Below are 25,958 nucleotides of genomic sequence, written 5' to 3' on the forward strand. Positions count from 1 at the left end.
GACGTCAGCGGAAGCGGATCCCGCGCTTTCACTTGTGCGTGACAGGAGGATCCGGTGGCACGCAGAGAGTCCGAGGCTGCATTTTTCTATAAGACAGGATGGCCGGGCTGCCCCGCAGGATCATTAAGGTAAGGCAGGAGGCCGCTGGGAAGGCTCGCCGCCCCCCGGGTCTCTCATTGTGTGAGTGGAGGGGGGCAGCAGGAGGACTCGGGCCCGCTGGGTCTCCGCCCTCCGGCCCTATTCAATATGGCAGCGGCCTGGCGGTGCGGGGGGCCCATGTAGGGGGGAGCTGGATGCCGTGTCTGTGTGTCTCCAGGCCGCGGGGATCGCTGGAGGCTCGGGGGCTGTCATGGCTCTTCATTCAGAGAGAGTGTATGGCCACACCCGCAGCCCTGAGAGACCCCTGCCTCCCCGGGGCGCCCAGCATGGAGGGCCTGTCTGAGCAGGGCTGCTAATATAACACCATCCATGGTATCAGACAGGCAATGCCAGCCCCCATCCATGCTATCAGCCAGGCAATGCCAGCCCCCATCCATGCTATCAGCCAGGCAATGCCAGCCCCCATCCATGGGTTATCAGCCGGGCAATGCCAGCCCCCGTCCATGGGTTATCAGCCGGGCAATGCCAGCCCCCATCCATGGGTTATCAGCCGGGCAATGCCAGCCCCCATCCATGGGTTATCAGCCGGGCAATGCCAGCCCCCATCCATGGGTTATCAGCCGGGCAATGCCAGCCCCCATCCATGGGTTATCAGCCAGGCAATGCCAGCACCCATCCATGGGTTATCAGCCAGGCAATGCCAGCCCCCATCCATGGGTTATCAGCCAGGCAATGCCAGCCCCCATCCATGGGTTATCAGCCAGGCAATGCCAGCCCCCATCCATGGGTTATCAGCCGGGCAATGCAGAAAGAAAAGTCCTGCGCTCAACTCTCATCACTACTGGGCGGCTGCAATGACTACAGTACACATCAGCCCCAATACATAGTAAAAAGCAAAGAAAAACATGTTACTTGCGCTCTCTCCTTTATCCCTATGTATTTTTAAAACAAATGGAGGTCTTTTAGTTACCTCCAATGGCCATGAGAGGATTGAACCCACCTGCCACATCAAGGCAGACCCCCCTAGGTGGGTCCTAACTCTAACCATTCACCTTGCTTCCTTGAGCCTCTGGCAAAAATCTCTAATGAGACAGAAAGGGGTATTTTTTATATACACCCCTATACATTAATTATCAGCCGGGCAATGCCAGCCCCCATCCATGGGTTATCAGCCGGGCAATGCCAGCCCCCATCCATGGGTTATCAGCCGGGCAATGCCAGCCTCCATCCATGGGTTATCAGCCGGGCAATGCCAGCCCCCATCCATGGGTTATCAGCCGGGCAATGCCAGCCCCCATCCATGGGTTATCAGCCGGGCAATGCCAGCCCCCATCCATGGGTTATCAGCCGGGCAATGCCAGCCCCCATCCATGGGTTATCAGCCGGGCAATGCCAGCCCCCATCCATGGGTTATCAGCCGGGCAATGCCAGCCCCCATCCATGGGTTATCAGCCGGGCAATGCCAGCCCCCATCCATGGGTTATCAGCCGGGCAATGCCAGCCCCCATCCATGGGTTATCAGCCGGGCAATGCCAGCCCCCATCCATGGGTTATCAGCCGGGCAATGCCAGCCCCCATCCATGGGTTATCAGCCGGGCAATGCCAGCCCCCATCCATGGGTTATCAGCCGGGCAATGCCAGCCCCCATCCATGGGTTATCAGCCGGGCAATGCCAGCCCCCATCCATGGGTTATCAGCCGGGCAATGCCAGCCCCCATCCATGGGTTATCAGCCGGGCAATGCCAGCCCCCATCCATGGGTTATCAGCCGGGCAATGCCAGCCCCCATCCATGGGTTATCAGCCGGGCAATGCCAGCCCCCATCCATGGGTTATCAGCCGGGCAATGCCAGCCCCCATCCATGGGTTATCAGCCGGGCAATGCCAGCCCCCATCCATGGGTTATCAGCCGGGCAATGCCAGCCCCCACCCATGGGTTATCAGCCGGGCAATGCCAGCCCCCACCCATGGGTTATCAGCCGGGCAATGCCAGCCCCATCCATGGTTTATCAGCCGGGCAATGCCAGCCCCCATCCATGGTTTATCAGCCGGGCAATGCCAGCCCCCATCCATGGTTTATCAGCCGGGCAATGCCAGCCCCCATCCATGGTTTATCAGCCGGGCAATGCCAGCCCCCATCCATGGGTTATCAGCCGGGCAATGCCAGCCCCCATCCATGGGTTATCAGCCGGGCAATGCCAGCCCCCATCCATGGGTTATCAGCCGGGCAATGCCAGCCCCCATCCATGGGTTATCAGCCGGGCAATGCCAGCCCCCATCCATGGGTTATCAGCCGGGCAATGCCAGCCCCCATCCATGGGTTATCAGCCGGGCAATGCCAGCCCCCATCCATGGGTTATCAGCCGGGCAATGCCAGCCCCCACCCATGGGTTATCAGCCGGGCAATGCCAGCCCCCACCCATGGGATATCAGCCGGGCAATGCCAGCCCCCACCCATGGGATATCAGCCGGGCAATGCCAGCCCCCATCCATGGGATATCAGCCGGGCAATGCCAGCCCCCATCCATGGGATATCAGCCGGGCAATGCCAGCCCCCACCCATGGGTTATCAGACGGGCAAATGCCAGCCCCCACCCATGGGTTATCAGACGGGCAATGCCAGCCCCCACCCATGGGTTATCAGACGGGCAATGCCAGCCCTCAGGGCTTTCATCCAAGATAAAACGTTTGCTGATTATTACATATCTGACTTGGTGTTAGAAATACAAACCTGTATTCCTAATAATGTATTGCCTCTGTCTCTAGACATAAAATAATAATAAAACATGTTCGTTTTTTGATTACTATTTTTGATTACTAAGTGCTAATAGTACCTTGTTATCGAGGAGGTGTTTTTTTTTTTGGCGATTGTAAAATTCACTGCTTTCCTAAGTGTTTCTGCAGCACTGAATGTTTTACTCTAGTGCAGGGACAGGCAATCTTCGGCACTCCAGATTTGTACTACATCCCCATAATGCTGGCAAAATATTATGGGAGGTGCAGTCCAAAACATCTGGAAGGCCGAAGGTTGCCTATGCCTGCTCTAATGGCAAGATACAGTGGATATGGTTTTATCCAATAGACTGTAAGCTCTTCAACCTATCAATCCTGTAAGTATTTTTTATTTATTTTTTGGTAATTGTCTTATTTATAATTATTGTAAGAGCTATGGAATCTGTTGGCGCTATATAAATGCCGATAATAACCCTACAATGTAAATATTGCAGTAAGCAATTTGAATTGGTCAACGAGCTCATTCTTTAATTGAATGATCACAGGGCTACCACTGTGTGTCAACTTTGCAAAATAGAAGGAACAGCACTAAAACATATAGGGTGCTTAACCGAATCAAGGGCCAGCACTAGCCTAAAATAATTAGTACCAGTGTTAGAAAGGGGGTCCAGGTTCATTTAGTAGAATAATGCAATGTTTCGACCAGACCGACCTCATTTGAGATCAATGACCATGCCATATTTAAGGGGCATTATAAACACCCTATTGCACTCCAAGGATAAGTACTCAAAACGTTTGCAAACAGACTGACAGCTTAACATGGGGTCTGCCGGTTACAGCCACCAGTAGAGGAGGAAGTTCCTGCTTGGATTTTCTGTGATCTAGACCCTGCAGTGCCGAACTGTCTCAGTGTCGGTTGAGCTAAGCCTTGTGCTGCCATCCTAGCCTAGCTCCATGCAGAGAGCTACAACCCTTCGTGGAGGTGGTGACCAGCATCCAGTGGATGCCAGGTAAGTTGTCAAACTGTTTGCAAATAGTTTTGACTCTCACCTTGGAAGGCTATCTGTAGTGGAGTGCAAATGGTAATGCAAAAGCTACTTGTATGTGCTAGTGTTGAAAGGACTACTCCAGTCACCATAACTTTATTGTGATGACGTTATGGTTTAAGAAGATCACATCTTAGCTTATGGGGTTAAACCTGAAAAAACAAAGAAAAGTTTCCCACTCAAACCAGCTTTAAAATATGAAAAATGCCTTTATTGCTTGATCAGGACATTTGGCAGGGGAACAGCAGGAAGGGAGAGTAGCACAGGCAGATGACGCAAAAGCATTACATGCCTTAGTGGCACTTCATCTGAGATGGTTTAACAACAAACTTTAGAAGACAAAGTCCAACTACTTGCTTTCTTGGTCATGTTTAAGGTTTAAACCATAAGTTAATGGTTTAGCCCTTTATGGTAAGATGACTGCAAGGATGTCCTTGGACCATAAGATGATGGATTTATGATTTCCTGTGTGTCTCTTTAAATTCTAGCTTAAAGGACCACTATAGTGCCAGGAAAACAAACTTGTTTTCCTGGGACTATAGGGTCATTAGGTCCTCTCCCGTTGGGCTGAAGGGCTTAACCCCTTCAGCCACTCACCTTTCTCCAGCACCGGGAGTCCGGCGCTGGTGACCTCTCCTCCCCCTGCGGATGTCAGATCCGAATGTGCATGCGCGGCAAGAGCCGCACGCATTCAAACCGCCCATAGGAAAGCATTACTCAATGCTTTCCTATGGACGTCCAGCGACTTCTCACTTTGATTTTCACAGTGGGAATCGCAGAAGCGCCTCTAGTGGCTGTCAGTGAGACAGCCACTAGAGGCTGGATTAACTCTCAGTGATAGCAGTTCTCTGAAACTGTTTTCAGCCGCAGGGTTAAAACTAGAGGGACCTTTAACCCCTTAAGGACACATGACATGTGTGACATGTCATGATTCCCTTTTAATCCAGAAGTTTGGTCCTTAAGGGGTTAAATAAAGGATGAATGTAACATTTGTAGGACAGATGGCCATACAGTTGGAAATAGAAGCATAATGACTTAGCTTGTCGTTTGCAGCATGTACATCACAATCCAGGACACACACACACAAATAACATAATGGGATGTATTATTTCTTAGCCCAAGGCATTGATGGTTTATCCCTGGCACATCTGTTACGGAATACTTCCTATGGGGCTCAGGCAGCCTGTATGTTCTGTGTACACCTGATTCCATGCTGATTTTTTGAGAACCACTTTACCCCGAATTGGCTATTAATTGCAGCCAGAGCTTAAAACTTGTAGTCCTATGCTACTAGCCAGGCTTTAAAAGTTGATCACCACTGCAAGCTATTGCATACACTCCAAGGGTGAATTTCTTTTTGCCATTGGCTAGTGGAAATTTTGAGCCCTGATTGCAGGATTTTGGAAAGATATCTGCCAATATAAGAGCTGTCAGGCAACTTGAACTATCTCTGGGCTCTTTTTTTTTCCAGATTGTGATTGTCTTTTGCACAACTTGGCCTGAGCGCTCTCTCATCCCTGGAGAAAGTACTGTCATAGTCTGTGTCATTGCCAAGCACTGTGCACGGTCTGGTTCACTAAATGATGTGGGATTTGAGCTACTAAGCTCTCTCTAATAGCAAGTTGGAATACAAATTATACAATTTAGGCAAAAAGGCTGAATTGGAAAAAAATAAAAATAAACTCCAGCTTTAGGCACACATTATTTATAAAAGTGAATGTCAAATCTATGGCCAAAATATAAAAAAAACAACTAAAAATAGAATTGATATGTATACATTTTTGTAGTGTTATTTTGGTTAGTTTTTTTTTAAATTCCTGGCAATTCTCACTTTAGTTTAATAACCAATTTAAGAAGTTTAATGAATAAATCCCTGTACACTAACAGCTGCCATATTATGGCTGCTACCTGCTTGTAGCACTGTCCCACCCATCTTGATGAATGGGTAGATCAGGTTGTCCTGGCGCCTGGGGTTTGTGAGCCGGTCATTTGAGGGAGCATGCAGGTCACCTTTGTCTCCAGTACAGAGACTCCCTCAGTGCTGCCACCTACACCCCCTCGGGCAACGTCATCTGGCTCTAAAGCCAATGCTCCTCACAGAGAAGCACTGACAACCGATGCGCATGCCTGGTGAGCGCGCTCATCCAAATCCTTGTAACAGGCAAGCATTGGATTCAGTGTTTCCTATAAGCTGCACTCTCACATGACTGAGATGTGCTAGTGGTTGTAGAGGACATTCCTCTAGTTTCTATCTGGAAGGCAGCCACTAAAGGTGTGTTGTACTTTCCAATGTAAACCTTGCAGTTCCTACAAAACTGACAGAACCACTGCAATCCGATCACTTCATTGATATGAAGTGGTCTGGGTGACTTTAGTGGGTCTACAATACTGCATATGAGAAACACCTATGGCTTCATGAATGGAACTCAGATTTGCAGATTTAGTTTAGAAGAGGAAGCTGGGGGAGAGAAGATACAAATTAATACTTGTGAGTGTGTGTCCCATGTACTTCTTGGTAATGTACAGCTCCCCCTTCGAAGGTCACGTGGTAGCTTGTCTTTGGATGTTTTGCTATGTAACTTTCTTCATGTATGTATCTCTCTCTCTCAATGGCAGCTGTGTATAGTGTCTGTCTTTCTTATCCCTCCTGTTTTTTTTTCCTGCTCTGTGACCCTGCATGACAAAAAGTGCAGTCTGTGACTACTAATTGGCATTACTTTTCACCAACCTTGGGCTACAATGACACGGTTATACAGATAAAGCGGCAATGAAATCCTGGTCTCCCTTAAACCATGGGATACCGTCAGCCCACATATTCTGCCTAGATCTATACAGCAGTGAACCTTTTCAGTGCTGTGGAATTCGTACTACTCAAACCAGTACCCAAAAAATTGCTTACGACTCCACCGCCATGCACATTTTACTGTGACCCACTGGCTGCTTCTCTATGCTCCAAATTTATCACTTAAAATTATACATGAAAGGAAATCTACAGTGTTAGGAAAGCAAGCCTAAATCAAAACATAATGATTTTTAGGTATGTTAAAAAGTGTCCCTCATCATTAAGTACATATGCAGATATAGTTTTAAGTGAGTTTCAAATTGTAGGCGATAATGCCTAAACTGGAAACATAGCTAGATTTATGCACTTTGAATTCCTAACATTTCACACTTTAATGAACAACCCTGATGGTGTGACAGCTGAACAGGCTGGAGAGGTGATTTCATTGGGCAAAATAGCCATCAGAGGGTTCGTTAAAGAGGCATGCATCACTTGACAATTTGTTTTTGTTTGTTTTTAACCAGCAAGCACTTTTTAAAATTATACAAACTGAAATTAAGCAAGAAAAACTTTGTAAAGTATGTAATAAACATTTATGAACTTCAGATTGCGTTATTGGGCACACAGCCTGCTTAAGCTTTTGAATGAGACATTTGTCTCAAAGGTATGCATGCCCCTCTCAGTCTCAAAGTGTTACCACTGGCAGAGCTGTAAAACTGCAATAAACTGACAAAAATGTAGTCCGGTAAAATTAGGGATGCACCGAAACCGAAAATTCAGGATGCCCTTGGCCAAAAATGACTTATTAAAAAAAAAAAATGTTCCCCTCTCCCCCCTCTAGTGTTCCTCTCCCCTCCCTCTTTTTTAGTGTTCTTTCCCCTCCCTGTCCCATAGTGTTCTTTCCCCCCCTCCCCTGTCCCATAGTGTTCTTTTCCCCTGTCCCATAGTGTTCTTTTCCCCTGTCCCATAGTGTTCTTTTCCCCTGTCCCATAGTGTTCTTTTCCCCTGTCCCATAGTGTTCTTTTCCCCTGTCCCATAGTGTTCTTTTCCCCTGTCCCATAGTGTTCTTTTCCCCTGTCCCATAGTGTTCTTTTCCCCTGTCCCATAGTGTTCTTTTCCCCTGTCCCATGGTGTTCTTTTCCCCTGTCCCATGGTGTTCTTTCCCCCCTCCCCTGTCCCATGGTGTTCTTTTCCCCCCTCCCCTGTCCCATAGTGTTATTTCCCCTGTCCCATAGTGTTCTTTTCCCCCCTCCCCTGTCCCATAGTGTTCTTTCCCCCCCTCCCCTGTCCCATAGTGTTCTTTCCCCCCTCCCCTGTCCCATAGTGTTCTTTCCCCCCTCCCCTGTCCCATAGTGTTCTTTCCCCCCTCCCCTGTCCCATAGTGTTCTTTCCCCCCCTCCCCTGTCCCATAGTGTTCTTTTCCCCCCTCCCCTGTCCCATAGTGTTCTTTTCCCCCCTCCCCTGTCCCATAGTGTTCTTTTCCCCCCTCCCCTGTCCCATAGTGTTCTTTTCCCCCTCCCCTGTCCCATAGTGTTCTTTTCCCCCTCCCCTGTCCCATAGTGTTCTTTTCCCCCTCCCCTGTCCCATAGTGTTCTTTCCCTCCCTCCCCTGTCCCATAGTGTTCTTTCCCCCCTCCCCTGTCCCATAGTGTTCTTTCCCCCCCCCTCCCCTGTCCCATAGTGTTCTTTCCCCCCCTCCCCTGTCCCATAGTGTTCTTTCCCCCCTCCCCTGTCCCATAGTGTTCTTTCCCCCCTCCCCTGTCCCATAGTGTTCTTTCCCCCTCCCCTGTCCCATAGTGTTCTTTCCCCCTCCCCTGTCCCATAGTGTTCTTTCCCCCTCCCCTGTCCCATAGTGTTCTTTCCCCCTCCCCTGTCCCATAGTGTTCTTTCCCCCTCCCCTGTCCCATAGTGTTCTTTCCCCCTCCCCTGTCCCATAGTGTTCTTTCCCCCCCTCCCCTGTCCCATAGTGTTCTTTCCCCCCCTCCCCTGTCCCATAGTGTTCTTTCCCCCCTCCCCTGTCCCATAGTGTTCTTTCCCCCCTGTCCCATAGTGTTCTTTCCCCCCCTCCCCTGTCCCATAGTGTTCTTTCCCCCCCTCCCCTGTCCCATAGTGTTCTTTCCCCCCCTCCCCTGTCCCATAGTGTTCTTTCCCCCCCTCCCCTGTCCCATAGTGTTCTTTTCCCCCCTCCCCTGTCCCATAGTGTTATTTTCCCCCCTCCCCTGTCCCATAGTGTTATTTTCCCCCTCCCCTGTCCCATAGTGTTATTTTCCCCCCTCCCCTGTCCCATAGTGTTATTTCCCCCCCTCCCCTGTCCCATAGTGTTATTTCCCCCCCTCCCCTGTCCCATAGTGTTATTTTCCCCCTCCCCTGTCCCATAGTGTTATTTTCCCCCCTCCCCTGTCCCATAGTGTTATTTTCCCCCCTCCCCTGTCCCATGGTGTTATTTTCCCCCCTCCCCTGTCCCATAGTGTTATTTTCCCCCCTCCCCTGTCCCATAGTGTTCTTCCCCCCCTCCCCTGTCCCATGGTGTTATTTTCCCCCCTCCCCTGTCCCATAGTGTTATTTTCCCCCCTCCCCTGTCCCATAGTGTTCTTCCCCCCCCTCCCCTGTCCCATAGTGTTCTTCCCCCCCTCCCCTGTCCCATAGTGTTCTTCCCCCCCTCCCCTGTCCCATAGTGTTCTTCCCCCCCTCCCCTGTCCCATAGTGTTCTTCCCCCCCTCCCCTGTCCCATAGTGTTCTTTTCCCCTGTCCCATAGTGTTCTTTCCCCCCCCCCTGTCCCATGGTGTTCTTTTCCCCCCTCCCCTGTCCCATGGTGTTCTTTTCCCCCCTCCCCTGTCCCATAGTGTTCTTTTCCCCCCTCCCCTGTCCCATAGTGTTCTTTTCCCCCCTCCCCTGTCCCATAGTGTTCTTTTCCCCCCTCCCCTGTCCCATAGTGTTCTTTTCCCCCCTCCCCTGTCCCATAGTGTTCTTTTCCCCCCTCCCCTGTCCCATAGTGTTCTTTTCCCCCCTCCTCTGTCCCATAGTGTTCTTTTCCCCCCTCCCCTGTCCCATAGTGTTCTTTTCCCCCCTCCCCTGTCCCATAGTGTTCTTTTCCCCCCTCCCCTGTCCCATAGTGTTCTTTTCCCCCCTCCCCTGTCCCATAGTGTTCTTTTCCCCCCTCCCCTGTCCCATAGTGTTCTTTTCCCCCCTCCCCTGTCCCATAGTGTTCTTTTCCCCCCTCCCCTGTCCCATAGTGTTCTTTTCCCCCCTCCCCTGTCCCATAGTGTTCTTTTCCCCCCCTCCCCTGTCCCATAGTGTTCTTTCCCCCCCTCCCCTGTCCCATAGTGTTCTTTCCCCCCCTCCCCTGTCCCATAGTGTTCTTTCCCCCCCTCCCCTGTCCCATAGTGTTCTTTTTCCCCCTCCCCTGTCCCATAGTGTTCTTTTCCCCCCTCCCCTGTCCCATAGTGTTCTTTTCCCCCCTCCCCTGTCCCATAGTGTTCTTTTCCCCCCTCCCCTGTCCCATAGTGTTCTTTCCCTCCCTCCCCTGTCCCATAGTGTTCTTTCCCTCCCTCCCCTGTCCCATAGTGTTCTTTCCCTCCCTCCCCTGTCCCATAGTGTTCTTTCCCTCCCTCCCCTGTCCCATAGTGTTCTTTCCCTCCCTCCCCTGTCCCATAGTGTTCTTTCCCTCCCTCCCCTGTCCCATAGTGTTCTTTCCCTCCCTCCCCTGTCCCATAGTGTTCTTTCCCTCCCTCCCCTGTCCCATAGTGTTCTTTCCCTCCCTCCCCTGTCCCATAGTGTTCTTTCCCTCCCTCCCCTGTCCCATAGTGTTCTTTCCCTCCCTCCCCTGTCCCATAGTGTTCTTTCCCTCCCTCCCCTGTCCCATAGTGTTCTTTCCCTCCCTCCCCTGTCCCATAGTGTTCTTTCCCTCCCTCCCCTGTCCCATAGTGTTCTTTCCCTCCCTCCCCTGTCCCATAGTGTTCTTTCCCTCCCTCCCCTGTCCCATAGTGTTCTTTCCCTCCCTCCCCTGTCCCATAGTGTTCTTTTCCCCCCTCCCCTGTCCCATAGTGTTCTTTTCCCCCCTCCCCTGTCCCATAGTGTTCTTTTCCCCCCTCCCCTGTCCCATAGTGTTCTTTTCCCCCCTCCCCTGTCCCATAGTGTTCACCTCCCCTGTCCCATAGTGTTCTCCCCCCCCCTCCCCTGTCCCATAGTGTTCTTTTCCCCCCTCCCCTCTCCCCCTCTAGTGTTCTTCTCCCCTCCCTCTTTTTTTAGTGTTCTTTCCCCTCAGTAAGTTATCGGTATTGGCTCTAAAAAAAATCAATATCGGTCGATCCCTACTCTGCACCATGCCCACTTTAAAACACTGAAGTGGTGATGGTTCTTGAGTAACCCTTAAAGGAACATACTCGTTTTCCTGGCACTATAGTGCCCTGAGGGTGCTCCCACCCTCAGGGACCCCCTCCCGCCGGGCTGGATGGAGAGGAAGGGGTTAAACTTACCTCTTTCTCCAGCGCCGGGTGGGGAGCTCTCCTCCTCCTCTCCGCCTCCTCGGCTGAATGCGTATGCGCGGCATTCAGCTTTCCTATGGACGCTTGCGTCTTCTCACTGTGATTTTCACAGTGAGAAGCACGCAAGCCCTCTAGCGGCTATCAATGAGACAGCCATTAGAGTCTGGCTTAACCCTAATATAAACATAGCAGTTTCTCTGAAACTGCTATGTTTATATAAAAAAGGGTTAACCCTAGCTGGACCAGGCACCCAGACCACTTCATTAAGCTGAAGTGGTCTGGGTGCCTATAGTGGTCCTTTAAGTACAAGAATTGTTTTTTAAGCCATCTTTACTCATTGCTCACAAGTGGTAGATGTTCTACAGCATTTTTGTTGAAACCAAACTTTTATTATTTAGGATAGAAGTAATGCCACATTGGAGAACACAGAGAGACTCGTTTTGATGTAGAAGTTTCAGCAAGTCAGAGTTGAAAAGTGCAGCTTTATATGTTCTATTGCCAGTCATCCTGATTAGTAAATTAGGCAGACATGATTGGCTTAAAAGAATGGCCCAAGAGCTGTAAGTTTAGAGCAGAGTGCCAGCAATTTGTGTAATCTGCTTTGTGTGCATTACCTAGTTCAGTTTGGTCAAGAAGCAACAGTTGCAAGTCCCTGGTTACAAAGAATGCAGAATTTAGGTCATATATCTAAGTCTGTTTCTGATATTTCAAGTTTAAAAGAGTGTCGCCGTGTACTTTCCTTCGATCTGTTCATTTTCAATCTATTTCTCTTAAAACGCATAAGGCAAAATCGGGACTATTTTTCTGTGCTTGAAAAGATCTACCTTTGTCTAGTATCATTACGTCCCACAGCTGGGGGAATATGGCTTTGTCTTTCTAAAGAGGCTCCTGCGGCCTTACAGGATTCTCCATATACCTCTGTGCTGTACTATATTAAATGAGCAGGAGACAAGAAATTCTAAATTAAACTCACTGCCGTAAAGTGAACTGAAAGAAATTTACTTTTTTTTCTTTCTGTGTGAGCCTCGTCCAAGTGGAGGTGTGGCTAGGGCTGCATGAAAGGAACACAAACAAATTTTTATCCTTCGTAACTTTGAAATAGGTATTGTTTTTGTATACAGGGACTAATAAGTCCCTATGTGTGCTTGAGGCATATTGTTGGCCCAGAAGACTGCCATACCTTTGTCCTATAGCATATGAGTTAATGCAAGATTTTTATGTGCAATGAGAACACCTTAAGCGGGCAAGCTCACTTGCCAAACTACTAAGAGAGCATTTGCATAGTAGACTGATCCCACCCATGATCTGAAATGCCTGCAAGTTCCCTCTGCACAAGAAATACAGCATCTCGGGATCAGTGTTTTGGCCTTTTTGGGTGTGGATCTGTCTGATATGCAAAGGAACCCTAGAGCGTACAAACCTGTATTTCTAACTGTCTAGTGTTTCTGTCCCCCCATATTCCATTAAAAAAATTAAATAAGTTTTACCAACCGTTTTCCAGCACTTAGATTCCTAACATGCTGTTCACCTCTCCTCCTCCCATTATGTAACAGAGGAGGCATGGCATACTCTGCCAATGTCCAATCCAGTGCTCCACGTAGAGAAGCATTAGGGGATTCTTTTTTTTTTTCTTTTTTTTTTTGACACTCCAATTTAGAAATTATGAGCTGGTCAATTATTATTCTTGTGTATCATCATTGTGTCAATTTCTCAGTGATTAAATAGGTGATTGAAATATTTATGATGCTGAAGGGAATTGATCAAAAGCGTAGGCAAATTAAAGTGACCCTTGCTGCGATCTTTGTTCTTTTTCACTCCTTCATTCCCTATTCTCTCCCTCCCCCTTTTTTCCTCTCTTCCCCTGAGTTTCCTTTCCCATTATCCAAAACTTATTTTAAATCTAATAGTGTTAAGGTGTAATTCTATTAAAAGTATCTATTACAAATACGCTGATGTAGAAAATCAAACTCCATTCATACCTGGGGCGTGAGATTGGAGGTGTTAGTTGGAAGGAGTCTCGGGCAAGTCTCCATATGTCATTATATAACCCCAAGTTCTAACATAACTAACAAATACAGCCTTCCCCATGAATCTCTGATAGTTAAAGGAACATTATAGTCACCTAAATTACTTTAGCTAAATAAAAAAATTACTTTAGCTAATTTCAGATCTGTAACCATTTTTCTATCTTCATCCTCCAATTTAGCTAAAACAATATACAATTTAGGGGGATTCAAACTTCTCTGTAGTATAGTATTGTGCTTTTCTCTTGAGACTTCTGTACCAAGTGACAGTTTAACTTGGTAAGTGGTAAGCAGTGCTCTAGTCGCGCTTCCGCGTCACTTAACAAGAGAGTTGGTGACATACTTTTCAGACCTGCATCATTCCGCGATATGTGGAGTGTTCTATTGCTTGACCACATAGCTTCAGTTGCGACCGCGTCACCAGAAATGACGTGGATTTGACTGTTCCGATCCGATTAGGCATTCTGTGCATGCGCATTGCATGTATTATCACTTGACTGTCTCTCTGTTCACAGTATAGTAATATAACGTACCCAGCCCAAGTTGGCTCTTCTCGCCTTATTTACTGTGACTGGTTGGCAGGCTTGCTACGGCTTGCAGACTGGTGTGGCTGGCTGGCAGGTCTCTTTCTTGCCCCAACCCCTCTGTGTGTTAAGAATGCATTGGAGGCTGGAGTATTGTAATATATAGGCTGTCTATATCCTGCAAAGTTACATGGATAGCTAGTTAATTTTCATATCTAGCTGCCTTTCAGAGAGACATAAATCATATGACAATGATAACTGGTACGTTCATAGACAGCCTTTTAGCTACAGAGGTCGCCTGTGAAGTGCAGGAAGCAGGCCAACTTTCCTCTTCCAAATTATATCCATGTCTCCAAAGTGAAGCCTTGAATGCCTGTCATAGGTTTTTGATAAATAAGTGGCTCGCAAATGATTTGCGTCATCTGAGACGTAGTATCTGCATTGTACATTCGATTATCTGCTAAGAATTTACTGCAATAGTGCTCTCCAGCCACTGGATGGTTTCCAGATTTGTTAAATACCACTAGCACTATTTTAATAGGTTTACACTTACAGCTGAAGTTCAACCATAAACGAAGTGTGGACATCTTATTTCACTGTGTGCTGTGAATTTATTTATTTACAAGACATATATTTACCTTCTCACGTTCTTTCGCTATTTTAAAGGACCCTGGGTGAGGGGCAGCGCTTACTCGATTGAAGATGACTGCTTGCACTTCATTAACATTGTTATTGCAGTCATCGCTGGGTGTATTTGTACTGTTTTTCTCCTTATTTTTTGCTATGCAACATTTATTAATTAAAAAAATAAACCAAAAAAAAACACAACATTCTGACTAGGCAGTATTACATTTATACAGAGACTTTACCTCATTTTTCCAAGGATTTTTAGCATTTTTGGACTTATCTACTAATTACAGAGACTATATCTGTCGATTGGGATACGTTTAGACACTCCATCTTAACCCAGTCTGTTTTCAACGTATTGGATTTATTTTGGGCCAGTACCACTGTGTATATATGTAATTCCTGTGTCTTTTTCTCTTTTCTGGTTTCTTCTTTTTCCCCCTCTTTCTTCTTGTTTCTTTCTTCTCTTTTTTCGGTGCTTCTACATATTTTAGATTACTTATTGTAGTAATCGTAGACTCTCCCCCTCCCCCCTCCCCTCTTTTCCTTTTTTTTTTTTTTTTATAGCTAGAAGATCTCCTGGTACACTTACGGTGTTATCCCCCCTTTTTATATCAGTATCACATGTGTGTCTCAGAGTTTTATAGCACAAAATGAGCCTGCTAGTGCCGATTGACGAATGATAGACGGAGGAAAGGGGGGGGGGGAACAAGGGAATACTTAAAGAGGGAGCTCAAAGCGTTTAGTAATAAGTATTGCTAGACTTCAGAGTTCGGGTGTGTAGTAAATCATGTTGTGCGCGATAGTAGTTTAGATTAAACATATCTTGCCTTCAATATACAGTAATAAGGTATACAAATTATACCAAACAAGTGGAGCGCTCTAAACAGTAGAGGGGTTTACTCACCCCTTTGGTACAGTGACAGTCTTGAAAAACTTGAATGTACATATAAAAGGAAACAAAAACAAATATATAGTGCAGATGTGCCAAAAATGGATAATTGGTAGTAAGTAATGACTGAAACCACTCACATGGACAGGAGCCTATATGGTATTTTGCACTATATTTTTGTTTTTGTTTCCTTTTATATGTACATTCAAGTTTTTCAAGACTGTCACTGTACCAAAGGGGTGAGTAAACCCCTCTACTGTTTAGAGTGCTCCACTTGTTTGGTATAATTTGTATACCTTATTTCTGTATATTTGTTTTTTATTGTGGGTAAGAGGTATTCCACTTTTAGTGTTGAGCAGCTTTTACATTTTGGGCACTGTAAAGAAACACTTTCTATCTCTTTATTGAGGTAGTTTTCTCTATATCTTGCCTTCAAGTTTAGTTTTTCTCACCAACATATTGGTTGACAATATTGCTGTATTTCCTGAAGGTATAAGGTGTCTCACATAGGTTTACTTTGTAAAATGAATTACATTTAGGACAAGCGCCCATTTGTCATGCAGGATAACTGTCATGTACATTAGGTGTTCAAGCATAGTTGCATTATTAATATTCCCATGCATGAAGTGCACCTCTAAGATAACTAAGCTTTACTCAAAGAAGCTCAGCCACTTCTCAGAATTTCATAAAGATAAAATCTCTATGAAATACTTGCTGACTGTGTTGGATTCTAAAGCTACCATAAGACAAAGGGCTGCTTTGTTTTGTGAGCAACACTGAGGTTGACAAAAGGAGGAGCTCTGCTATCAACTCTTGTCCAAGTGATGGCTGTGAAATTGAGGCATTGTCTTGCTTAGCAGACTATGGGCGCTCATAGGATCCTCCATACACGTCAGTGTTGTACACTTGCACATGTACGAAAGTACAGCAATAACGCAGTTCCAGGTCGATGAAGCACTAGGAGCTGAAGAAGATGGCGGTGACAGCGAGGGACAGCTTCAGGTAAGTAAACCTATATTTCACTACACCCTACGGCCATCAAACCTATACCAGAAATGTCCCCTTTGCCTTGCATGTTGTTGCACATTGTTATAAACAATTCTTATAGTCCATTATTTAGCTTACCCTATGCGCATCCTTAATATAATCAGTTATTTAATTTTATAACTCCATAAAAAAACTAACTTATTTTCGAAATGCAAGGAAAATATGAAAATGAAATAAAATACTGGTAGGTGTTTTTGTGTATTTTTTTTATAACTTGCTTTTTATTCAAAAGATAAAGTAATTCACACTTGCGATGCATTTTGCTTGTTGTTTATGTCTGTTACAACTTTTTTAAATGTAAGTTCTCTGTGGATGTATTTTAGGAAACCCAGCGTTTAATGGCAGAGCCAGTCCCTGGAATAAAAGCTGAGCCAGATGAAAACAACGCACGCTACTTTCACGTGGTTATTGCAGGTCCACAGGATTCCCCATTTGAGGGAGGGACATTTAAACTTGAATTATTCCTTCCTGAAGAATACCCAATGGCAGCTCCTAAAGTACGCTTCATGACCAAAATCTATCACCCTAATGTAGACAAGTTGGGAAGGATATGTTTAGATATCTTGAAAGGTAAGTGTCTCTTGCGAGGAGGTGGCAAAACGATACAACTTGAATATGTTGAATATGCAGGAACTTAAAAAATGTATTTAGATAAATGTGTGTGTGTATACTCATGCACTCCTGGTCTTGATATCGTGTTACTAATTTATTTTGCAAGCAAAAATCGTAAACAGAGGATTTCACTAGCAAGATCAATTATCTCCAAGTCTCATCGCCTATTCTTAATCCCTGTTCTGTTGCTTGGCATGTATGATCATATAATCACCAAAAACCCGTTCAAATATGAACAAACTACTACATTTACATAGATACAAAAGCTGTGGATAAATATGACACTTATTGAGCTTTTGTTACTACAAACGTGGCACTTGGCTGCATACCAGAAGTATGGACTTGCAGACACAGATGCTTTTTTAAAACTTGGATTGATGAAAATATCTGCAGGAACCAATCACTTTAGTTTCATAGAGGTGCACTATGTGTAGCAGTTGGAAAACAAGCGTGATTTGTAATATTTGAGGGTTATGATTTTGGAAAAAAAAAATTTCCCCATTCCTACCTTTGACAACATTCCACTCACAATATGTCATTCGAGTTTACATAGTGTCACATGTCTGTCTGAAATATGCACAGAACTTCCTGTTCCTCAATAATGTTTTATGTTTGCGTCTGCCAGATCAGTCATGTGAATGATCTGGTAGAACAGCATCAACTAATCTGACTTTCATAAGAGCACGCCTAGAAATCCTAACTATTCAACATCATCTGGTGCACAAACACAAAATTCGGGTCCTAAATTTTCAGATACATATTTCCAGGGCATGAAAGCATTGGGTTAGCAGTTCTGTTTCTCAATATGTGAGGTGAATGAGGGCAAACATGCCTTATGGATTTCTCAGAGTTTAATTAAGTTTTGGGATAATTGCAGAGCTTTGCAACAATTGCAAAGTTGTGCAGCACTACCTCGCTGTCTGAGCACTGACATACTGTATCCCCACTTTCAATGCTAACCCATGGATTGAGCCACACATTTATCATTTTTTTCTCGGTGAAATGTCCTGTTGGACTATGACACTCTAACAACAAAATATGCACTCTCCCGCTTCACACACTGCTCATACCTGCAGCTACATTCTTTCATTAAACGCAGTTTTTACATCTGACACTACATACTCTATCACCACAACAGGAATGAAGTGGGAACAAATCTGGATCAACTACTCCTTACCTCCCCTATGTAAACCGATCTCCATGTGTTACAAATTGGTTTCAGATTACATTCCCTTTTCGGACTCCAAACCTGCGAAACAGTGGATCTCTTATTTAACCTGCACAATTTTCCAGAAACAATGGGAATCTATTTTCCGATACTCCAAAAAAACTATTTAGAGCATCTACCTTGACAGAGTAACATTATAAAACCATCTACCAATGGTATATGGTACCAAGCAGACTACAAAAGCTATTTCCGCACTCTTCGCCTACATACTGGCGCTGCAATTCTATAGAAGGCACCACTCTACATACGTAGTGGTACTGTGTGATCCTCCAACCCCTCTGTAATGAGGTCCACCAGTTTTTCACAAAAAATTAAAACCCTCAATTGTATTTTCAGCCCGCTCCTACCTATTAGACCTACCTTGTCTGCTAAATGTCCCCCTTTTTTCTTTCTGTACCCCCTCCCTTTCATAAAATCTTAATAAAAACAATTTTTTTTTTTTTTTTAATTAAATGTGTTTTGGAGCTGTTGCAACTGTATAATTTGCGAACTACCATGCTGTTCTTCACTTTTAACTATTCCCCCCCCCCCCCCCCCCGCATATTATATTTAAATTTTTTGTGTGTACTACATTATAATGATCGGTAAATGGGGGGCGGGGCCAAGCCAGCAAGCAAAGCAGACACACAAAAGCTGAGCTCCCGCTGCAAATCCCGAGAATCCACGCAAATCACCAAAGGAAGACGCGGTGAGAAGCCCAATACGAAAAATGCACTTTGGCGCTCGGGAGCACAAGATGGCTAGCTGGGGCCTGCAAGCGACGGAGACAGGGGAAGACGGCCGCTCTCCCCGACCACAAATCAGAGATACAGCCCCACAAATGTCCTGCTCCCCCCCACCCCCCTCCTGGACCGGTGGGGGTTATCCTGGTCCGACTCCAAGAAGACAAACACGGGTCGAGACCCCCAGAGGAAAAGCGGGAGAGCTGAGAGACGAGGCGCGGCCCAGCAATATGGCTGCCGCCACGTGCGCTCGAAGCACAGAACCGCCAGACCTCATGACCAAGCTATATACCATACTAGCCACGTTCTGGAGACGAATAGCAGAGAAGGAACAACGAAAGGAGGTACGCAGACCGTCTAAACACCCACCCGAGGGACTGTTGCCACTCTCCCAGCGCAAACACAAACCTCCCCACGCTGTCAGTCAGAGGAGGGCGACACAAACGACGAAGATCCCAGCGGGCATGCATATCCAAGCGACTGACCTTACCGAGAACAGTGCACCGCCGAGACAAAGACACGTTCCCTTCTCATCCTAGCCCACCAACCTGGCAAGCAGAAGGGGCCCTCGTGGAGCGATAATCAACCCAGCGCGGGGACCGGGCCACACTGAAAAGACCCAAGCAGTGCCCTCCGAGTCCACTCCACTCAACCAGCATGGACTTAAACACACAAAGGGACATGCCACCGGGCAAGCTCCTGGTAAATCTACGGGACTCTGCAACACCCCAGCAGGTGGTCGGCTGACCCAGGCGAAGAGCGGATGCACAAACCTTGGCAAGACACAGAGACTGCATTGTTCCACCGTAAATCAATATTATTATAGTATTTTATTTAGGTGCATAACCTGTAGTTTGCTTTATTTAGTTGCCGTTTTTGTTTACTCTAGGGCTACACTTGCATGTCTTTAAAGTTAATCTATAATCTATAACAGAGGTAGGCAACCTACGGCACTAGTGCCGTGCACGGCACTCGAGGTGTCTTTGCACGGCACTCAAGGCTGCTAGAGCCAAACAGGCTCTGGCCTATCAGGAGTCCCAGTAAAACTTCAAATATCTGCTAATACGAAAAGATGGTTAAGGACAATCCTCAATTTAAGCATTGCAGCACATAGAGGAAATTATCTCAGATCACTTCCTCCAAGCACTTATGAATGGGAATCCACAACGTAGTAGAGCAGCCTGCAGCTGCTGTTGCAGCTCCTGTCTTTGACCTGTACCAGGCCAGTCTGGTCCCCACTGGAACCCAGGGAAGCCAACCATACTGCTAGATATACACAGATATTGTGGATCAAACCAAGTGTTTATCTGAGTATCTGCTCCTTTCCAAATTGTTAAAATAAATGTGTGCACGTTTTGAAGTAAATTATACTGAGACACAGGTATCAGGTTAATAAAAAACTTCGGAATGTTTACTCAGGGGGCGGCAAGCCCCTTATAAAGGCAAAAATACATCATATGCAAAAATGTAGATAACAGAGAGAATACATCTCTAATTGGTTAAGTGTCTTATCTAATGCACATCCTACGAGGCGTGATGTCACCATCATCCCGGATTTTACTCCGGATGTAGGCGCCATCTTGTTACACAAGGTAGTTAGTCGGTGGGAGCGGGTGCTCTAGCAGCCATTTTGAGTAGATATTGAATACAGGTATACACAGTAAATAGACATTTTTACTATCACTAATTTACATTCATAACACAGAAATGAAGAATAACCCTCCCCTTATACAAATAATACGAACAGCCCACACACAAACATACACACAATCTGCACAAACGTAACCCGCTAACAATCCACATACATGCACACAAAGCCCACATGCAGCCTTTCACATGCAATACCCCAAACAGCCCACACACACTACCAAACATACAATGTGACATATCCATCCACACACAATTCCACAAGCAGCCCTCATACACAGCCCACATTCATATGTATCATACACAATACCATAAACTACTAATGAACATATACAATATAATAGCTCATATACGCACAAATACAATGATGCAAAACAACTGCAGTAAAAATAACACAAACAGAATACGGCAGCATACACACCTAAATTTAAAAAAATAGGACCGGCACGCTACGGGACATCACAATCCTATATCGGCACAGTGCTGCTAAAAGGTTGCCTACCCCTGATCTATAACCTTACTGTAGCACATACAACCGTACTAGCACTAACCAATGCTTAGATGTGAGATAAGCTTTGTTACCTATTATATGTTCTGTCTCTCTAGCAAACACAAGAGTCCATAATTGTCTTACCTGGTTAGCCCACTACTACTTGGCTACGATTATTGTAACTGTCTAGGCTGGGATAATGTAGCTCAGCTTGCTAAGTTTAACTACCCTGATCCTGTTTCTTACTCTTACTTTTATTAATAATCAGTTTGGATATAACTCTGTGTCAAGCGATAATAACCTAAAAACGTGCAAAGTTTTCTTCACTGCCTAATTATTGCAAATCTTTGTTTGACTCTGCATGCTCTTGCTGTTGTGGCATGGTATGCTATATGTGATTTTACATGCACTAATAAAATAAAATAAAGAATTTAAAACAAAATAATGATCGGTAAATGCCATAATATTATCTTGGCACAGACATAATTTGATGCTTTTAAATTTTTGCATCAACAAAAAATTGTTGGTTTGATTAAAAATGACTTGGCTGTCCTACATAGGTTAGGAGGATAACGGTCACTGTTAGTATTACATGTATTTATGCCCTTTATATAAATTCACACCTTTTTATCATGCAAGTAAACGTTTCCATTTTAGCTCCATCTGAGACATTGTAAACTCTGTCTTCTGCACATAACATTCAGCATAGAGAAAAGATACAGATATTGTATTTATTTTCTCCTCTTCATTTGCATTGTGTGCCCTGGCTGTGCCTGGACTGAACTGATCATATAATCTGCTAAATCTTGAATGTAAATTTGAAGGAAAACCGGGGGGCGTAGCCTGGCAGCCATCCTGTACAGACGCCATCTGAACCTGCTCTCCCGAAACAAAGCCCCATCGAGCCTCGACGGGTATCCGGCACTGACCGGGGATACATACCGCACAGATTGATGCCTTTTTTCCAGGCACCCAAGCAGCTCAGGCAGAGGCGCAAATCCGCGGCCTACCGCGCATCGCCAATTCAAGACCTAGAGGCCTACCTCGGCGGAAGCCTCCTAGAACACTACGCATCCAACCCGGACACGGGTACCACTACCATGGGCCGCCGCTCACATAAAGCCTCAGCTGGCCCCAACACACAAGGCAGAGATATTGGGGAGATGTGGCTTCGGCCTGCGACCCCCAACCGACCTCCAGCCGGCCCGGCACCCGAACCCGTCCAAGGTGAGCCAGCCACGCCAACGGCCCTCCCGGCGGAACACCCGCTGTCACCTGACTCCCAAGACGACTCAGCCCCCACTACTAAAGGGGACCTAAAGGCCCTTCTGAGCAACATCCAAAAATTGCTAGCAGCGGATGTCGCGATGGTCAAGGCCGACATACAAACCGTAACGGAGAGGGTTGGGAATGTAGAGGCTGACCTCACCAACGTACAGGACACAGTGTCCACCCTCAAGGATTCGGTCCTCCGACTCCAAGCAGAGCAACACGTACTGGCTGGGCAGATGGCCTCCCTGGAGGACAAACAACGCCGAACGCATATAAAACTCAGAGGTGTTCCAGCCGCGGTCACGACTGAGGAGCTACCGCACTACACACGGAGGCTGCTCACAACAATCCTACCACAGACAACCGCAAAGAAAGTAACTCTGGACGGGATTTACAGAGTGACGAGCACCGCACACCTACCACCCAACACGCCCAGAGATGTTATCCTGCGCTTACTGACAGTGTCTGACAAGATACTGATAATGACCGCCATAAAAGGCATAACACCACTGACCTTTGAGGGCGCTCAGCTCTCCTTTTTCCAGGACGTTACTAGAGCCACATTGTTGAGGAGAAAGACCTTTGGAACCGTGACGGCTGCGCTGCGCAAAGCAGGCATAGTCTACAGGTGGGGGAACACGGGCGCACTACTTGTCCATCACAATGGGACTGCACACCACCTTGCATCACCAGCCGGGACCCCCACCTTCCTGAGGGCGCTGGGACTACAACCTTCCACAGCAGCAAGTCAACCGGAGAGCTGGGACCCAGAGGACAGCCCCAATCCAGGACAGTCACTAGATAACCCACAACCTTTGCCCACTTGACCTTGCACAAGGACTGAGCCCAGAGACAATACGCAAGGCGCGGTCACAACCGCCTAAGAGAAGACCCAGACCCCCTGTGTTGAGAGCAGTTCCGGAGTCAACCATCTCCTTTGTTTTTCCTTTTATTGTTTAACTGTACTGCTGCAACTCACTCATCACACATTGCATCGCACAAATGTCTCTGTGCTCCTCTCCCTCCCTCTTTTTCCCCTTTTTTCTTAAATGCAACCACAGCCTTAGCGCCTCCACTCTCCCAAGAGCGGCAGACAACCCCCCACGCACGATAGAACACTGGCGACCACTATGGTTTAACACCACTCCGCCCGCCCCCGCCACCCCCAGGGATAGGGGGATAGAGATGCCACACAGGGTACGACGCCTACCGGAGCACCCAACATATGTCAGCCCAATTAGCATGGAACTACTCAGTGCCCCATAGGCGAGTACACAAGGGCATCCGAACCCACACATCTGAACCTGCCTGCAACACACATACACCTGCTCCCACACACACCGACACACAAGAACACGAACTAGGGAGCACCTTCACACTCTCAAACTTGTAGTACACCTGGGGAATAACGCACATATCACTATGCCTGTCACAACCTTGTAGACCCCGGGTATGTCATCCAACTTGTTTACAATATAAAATGTGCTTGCTACCTTGTCATATATGTTAACACCATTTCACTGTTCCGCTCAAATTGTCATACCATTGTTACTGTGTGATTCTGTAAACTTGTTAAACCAAGCACGCAAAAATAAAGAATTAAAAAAAAAAATAATTTTGAAGGAAAACCGAGCATCACCTGAGAAACTGCTAATAAGCCATTATGTGATTTTCATTGTTTTATTCGCTTGTTTAATTTGTTTCATTAATATTTGTTAAACCTCTTTTCTGTGTAGATAAATGGTCACCAGCTCTGCAGATACGTACAGTGCTCCTCTCTATTCAGGCTTTGTTAAGCGCTCCCAATCCAGATGATCCTTTAGCAAATGATGTAGCTGAGCAGTGGAAGACAAGTGAAGGCCAAGCCATAGAAACAGGTACTGTTTGACAAACACTAGTTCTCCTATTACACCATTGCATGCCATTACTTAATTAGACCTTGTTTCTCGTAAGTAATGAGTTATGTGCAGTTGCAATTTGTCTGACAAATTTATTTGAATAAGTAACACTTAATTTCCCTGCTTAACATGATTTTAGTATTGTATTAAGAGTATTTTGTATTGAATGTGAGAATTTTAGGTGTGAGTTAAAGAGAAAAGTTACCTCTTTGTATGTTTGTGTTTTTTTTTGTTTTTTTTTTTTATGTTTTTAATACTTCATAGAAGGTCAAATGTCCGTACGTCCTTGAAACTCCCACCTTATCTAAACATCAAGTGAGGTGCTGGGAGACCTCCACTTGACCCAAACATTTTAACAGAAAAACAATTTGGCAGCCAGCGAATTCCATGCTTAGAAATTCCTTTTAATCTCCATATGCCCAGACAGAGTGGCAAGTATAGATTGAAATAATATTGTTTGTCAATGATAGTGAACAATATTTTTTTTTCTGTTATATGGAATAACATATGATATACAAAATAGAATGAGTGCTATGATTCTAAAAGAACTGGCAGCAAACACTGATTTTAAGGCATGCACTCAACCACTTCATAAGTGAAATAACAGAACAATACAAAACACAGATGCTCCCTGCGCCAAATAAGTCCAATAATTACAATCTGCAATTCTTGTCTGGTAACCGTCCTCACTTCAAATAATTGTAGATTTATGCAGTGAAATTAGAAAATATTCACAAATAGTGCAGATTGTCAAGTGGTAGATGTAGGACACACAGCAAAGATATTTGAGCTAACACTCACATTTAATAGATCTATAAACCAGCTCTAAATAAAACATACAGCTGTACAATCCCCCTGATGGTTTTTAAGCTCCATAGGTCAGTCTCTCAGTAGGACTGCTCTTTTAAATGTGAGTAGATTATTCTTACTTTTAATTTCTTATTGATTTTATCACAGTGAGCACTATTGTTTGCTTTTGAAATGAATGCTATGCAGCATATGGATTGTAATTCATGTAATCAAACACGGCTTGCTGAATACTACAGGCCTCGAGGTTGTTCACTAAAGCTGAACTTGTAGTCCTGGGCCAGTCATTTTTTATTCTCCCTCTTTTCCTCAAGCTTCTTTATACATGTAATAGGGGTTAATGAATCGATAAGCTGTTTCTAATTTTAAAAACTTTCTCTCTCTCTCTCCTTGCAGCCAGAGCGTGGACTAGGCTATACGCTACGAATAATGTTTAAATTCATCTTGATCTCCAGGTGTGCATCACTTCTCCTCCTGTTCTGCCAAGACCTTCTTTCATTTGTTTTGTTTGCATTTGATGGACACAGTCTTAAAAAAAAAAAAAAAAAAAAAACACACAATAAAAATGAAAATACAATAAAAAAAAAAAAAATACAGAATAAAAAAAAATAATAAAAAAAGCCCAGACATGGTCCGTCTTTGGTGATTAAAATGCACATTAGAAACATCTCATGTCTTGTCCTAGTTCACTTTGTATCGCATGTGCAGAGGCTGTAAAAAATATCACCGGCATGTTATGAAATGTTAAAGAGGTAACAAGACCTTTCTTCCATATTCCCTACATGAATTGAGTAGAAGCACTGTGAATGGAATTAGTCTAGGTTAGTTGCAGTGTAAATGTATTTTTTTTTTTATTATTATTATTATTGTCTTTGTTCACAGGCTTTCTTCCCTTTTTTATTTTTTTTTCTCTTCTCTTAATCTCATTGTTTGGAAGCAGCTAACCTGCACTAGTATATAAACTCCATTGCAGAAACTTAAGTGAAAGTAGATGGGAAGTGTAAATTAACTATGGGGGGTGGGGGG

At 45.5% G+C, this 25,958-nt stretch overlaps 1 protein-coding gene across 1 annotated transcript; it reads left to right on the forward strand.

Annotated features, from left to right (window-relative positions):
• UBE2N (ubiquitin conjugating enzyme E2 N) lies at positions 1-25,958 on the forward strand. Its single transcript, XM_063447107.1, has 4 exons — positions 1-128; positions 16,580-16,826; positions 23,964-24,104; positions 25,329-25,958. Exons 1-4 carry the CDS (start codon positions 99-101, stop codon positions 25,367-25,369), a joined length of 459 nt encoding a protein of 152 aa, XP_063303177.1. The 5' UTR covers positions 1-98; the 3' UTR covers positions 25,370-25,958.

This window comes from Pelobates fuscus, chromosome 3, assembly GCF_036172605.1.
Source record: "Pelobates fuscus isolate aPelFus1 chromosome 3, aPelFus1.pri, whole genome shotgun sequence".
Classification (NCBI taxonomy): Eukaryota; Metazoa; Chordata; class Amphibia; order Anura; family Pelobatidae; genus Pelobates; species Pelobates fuscus.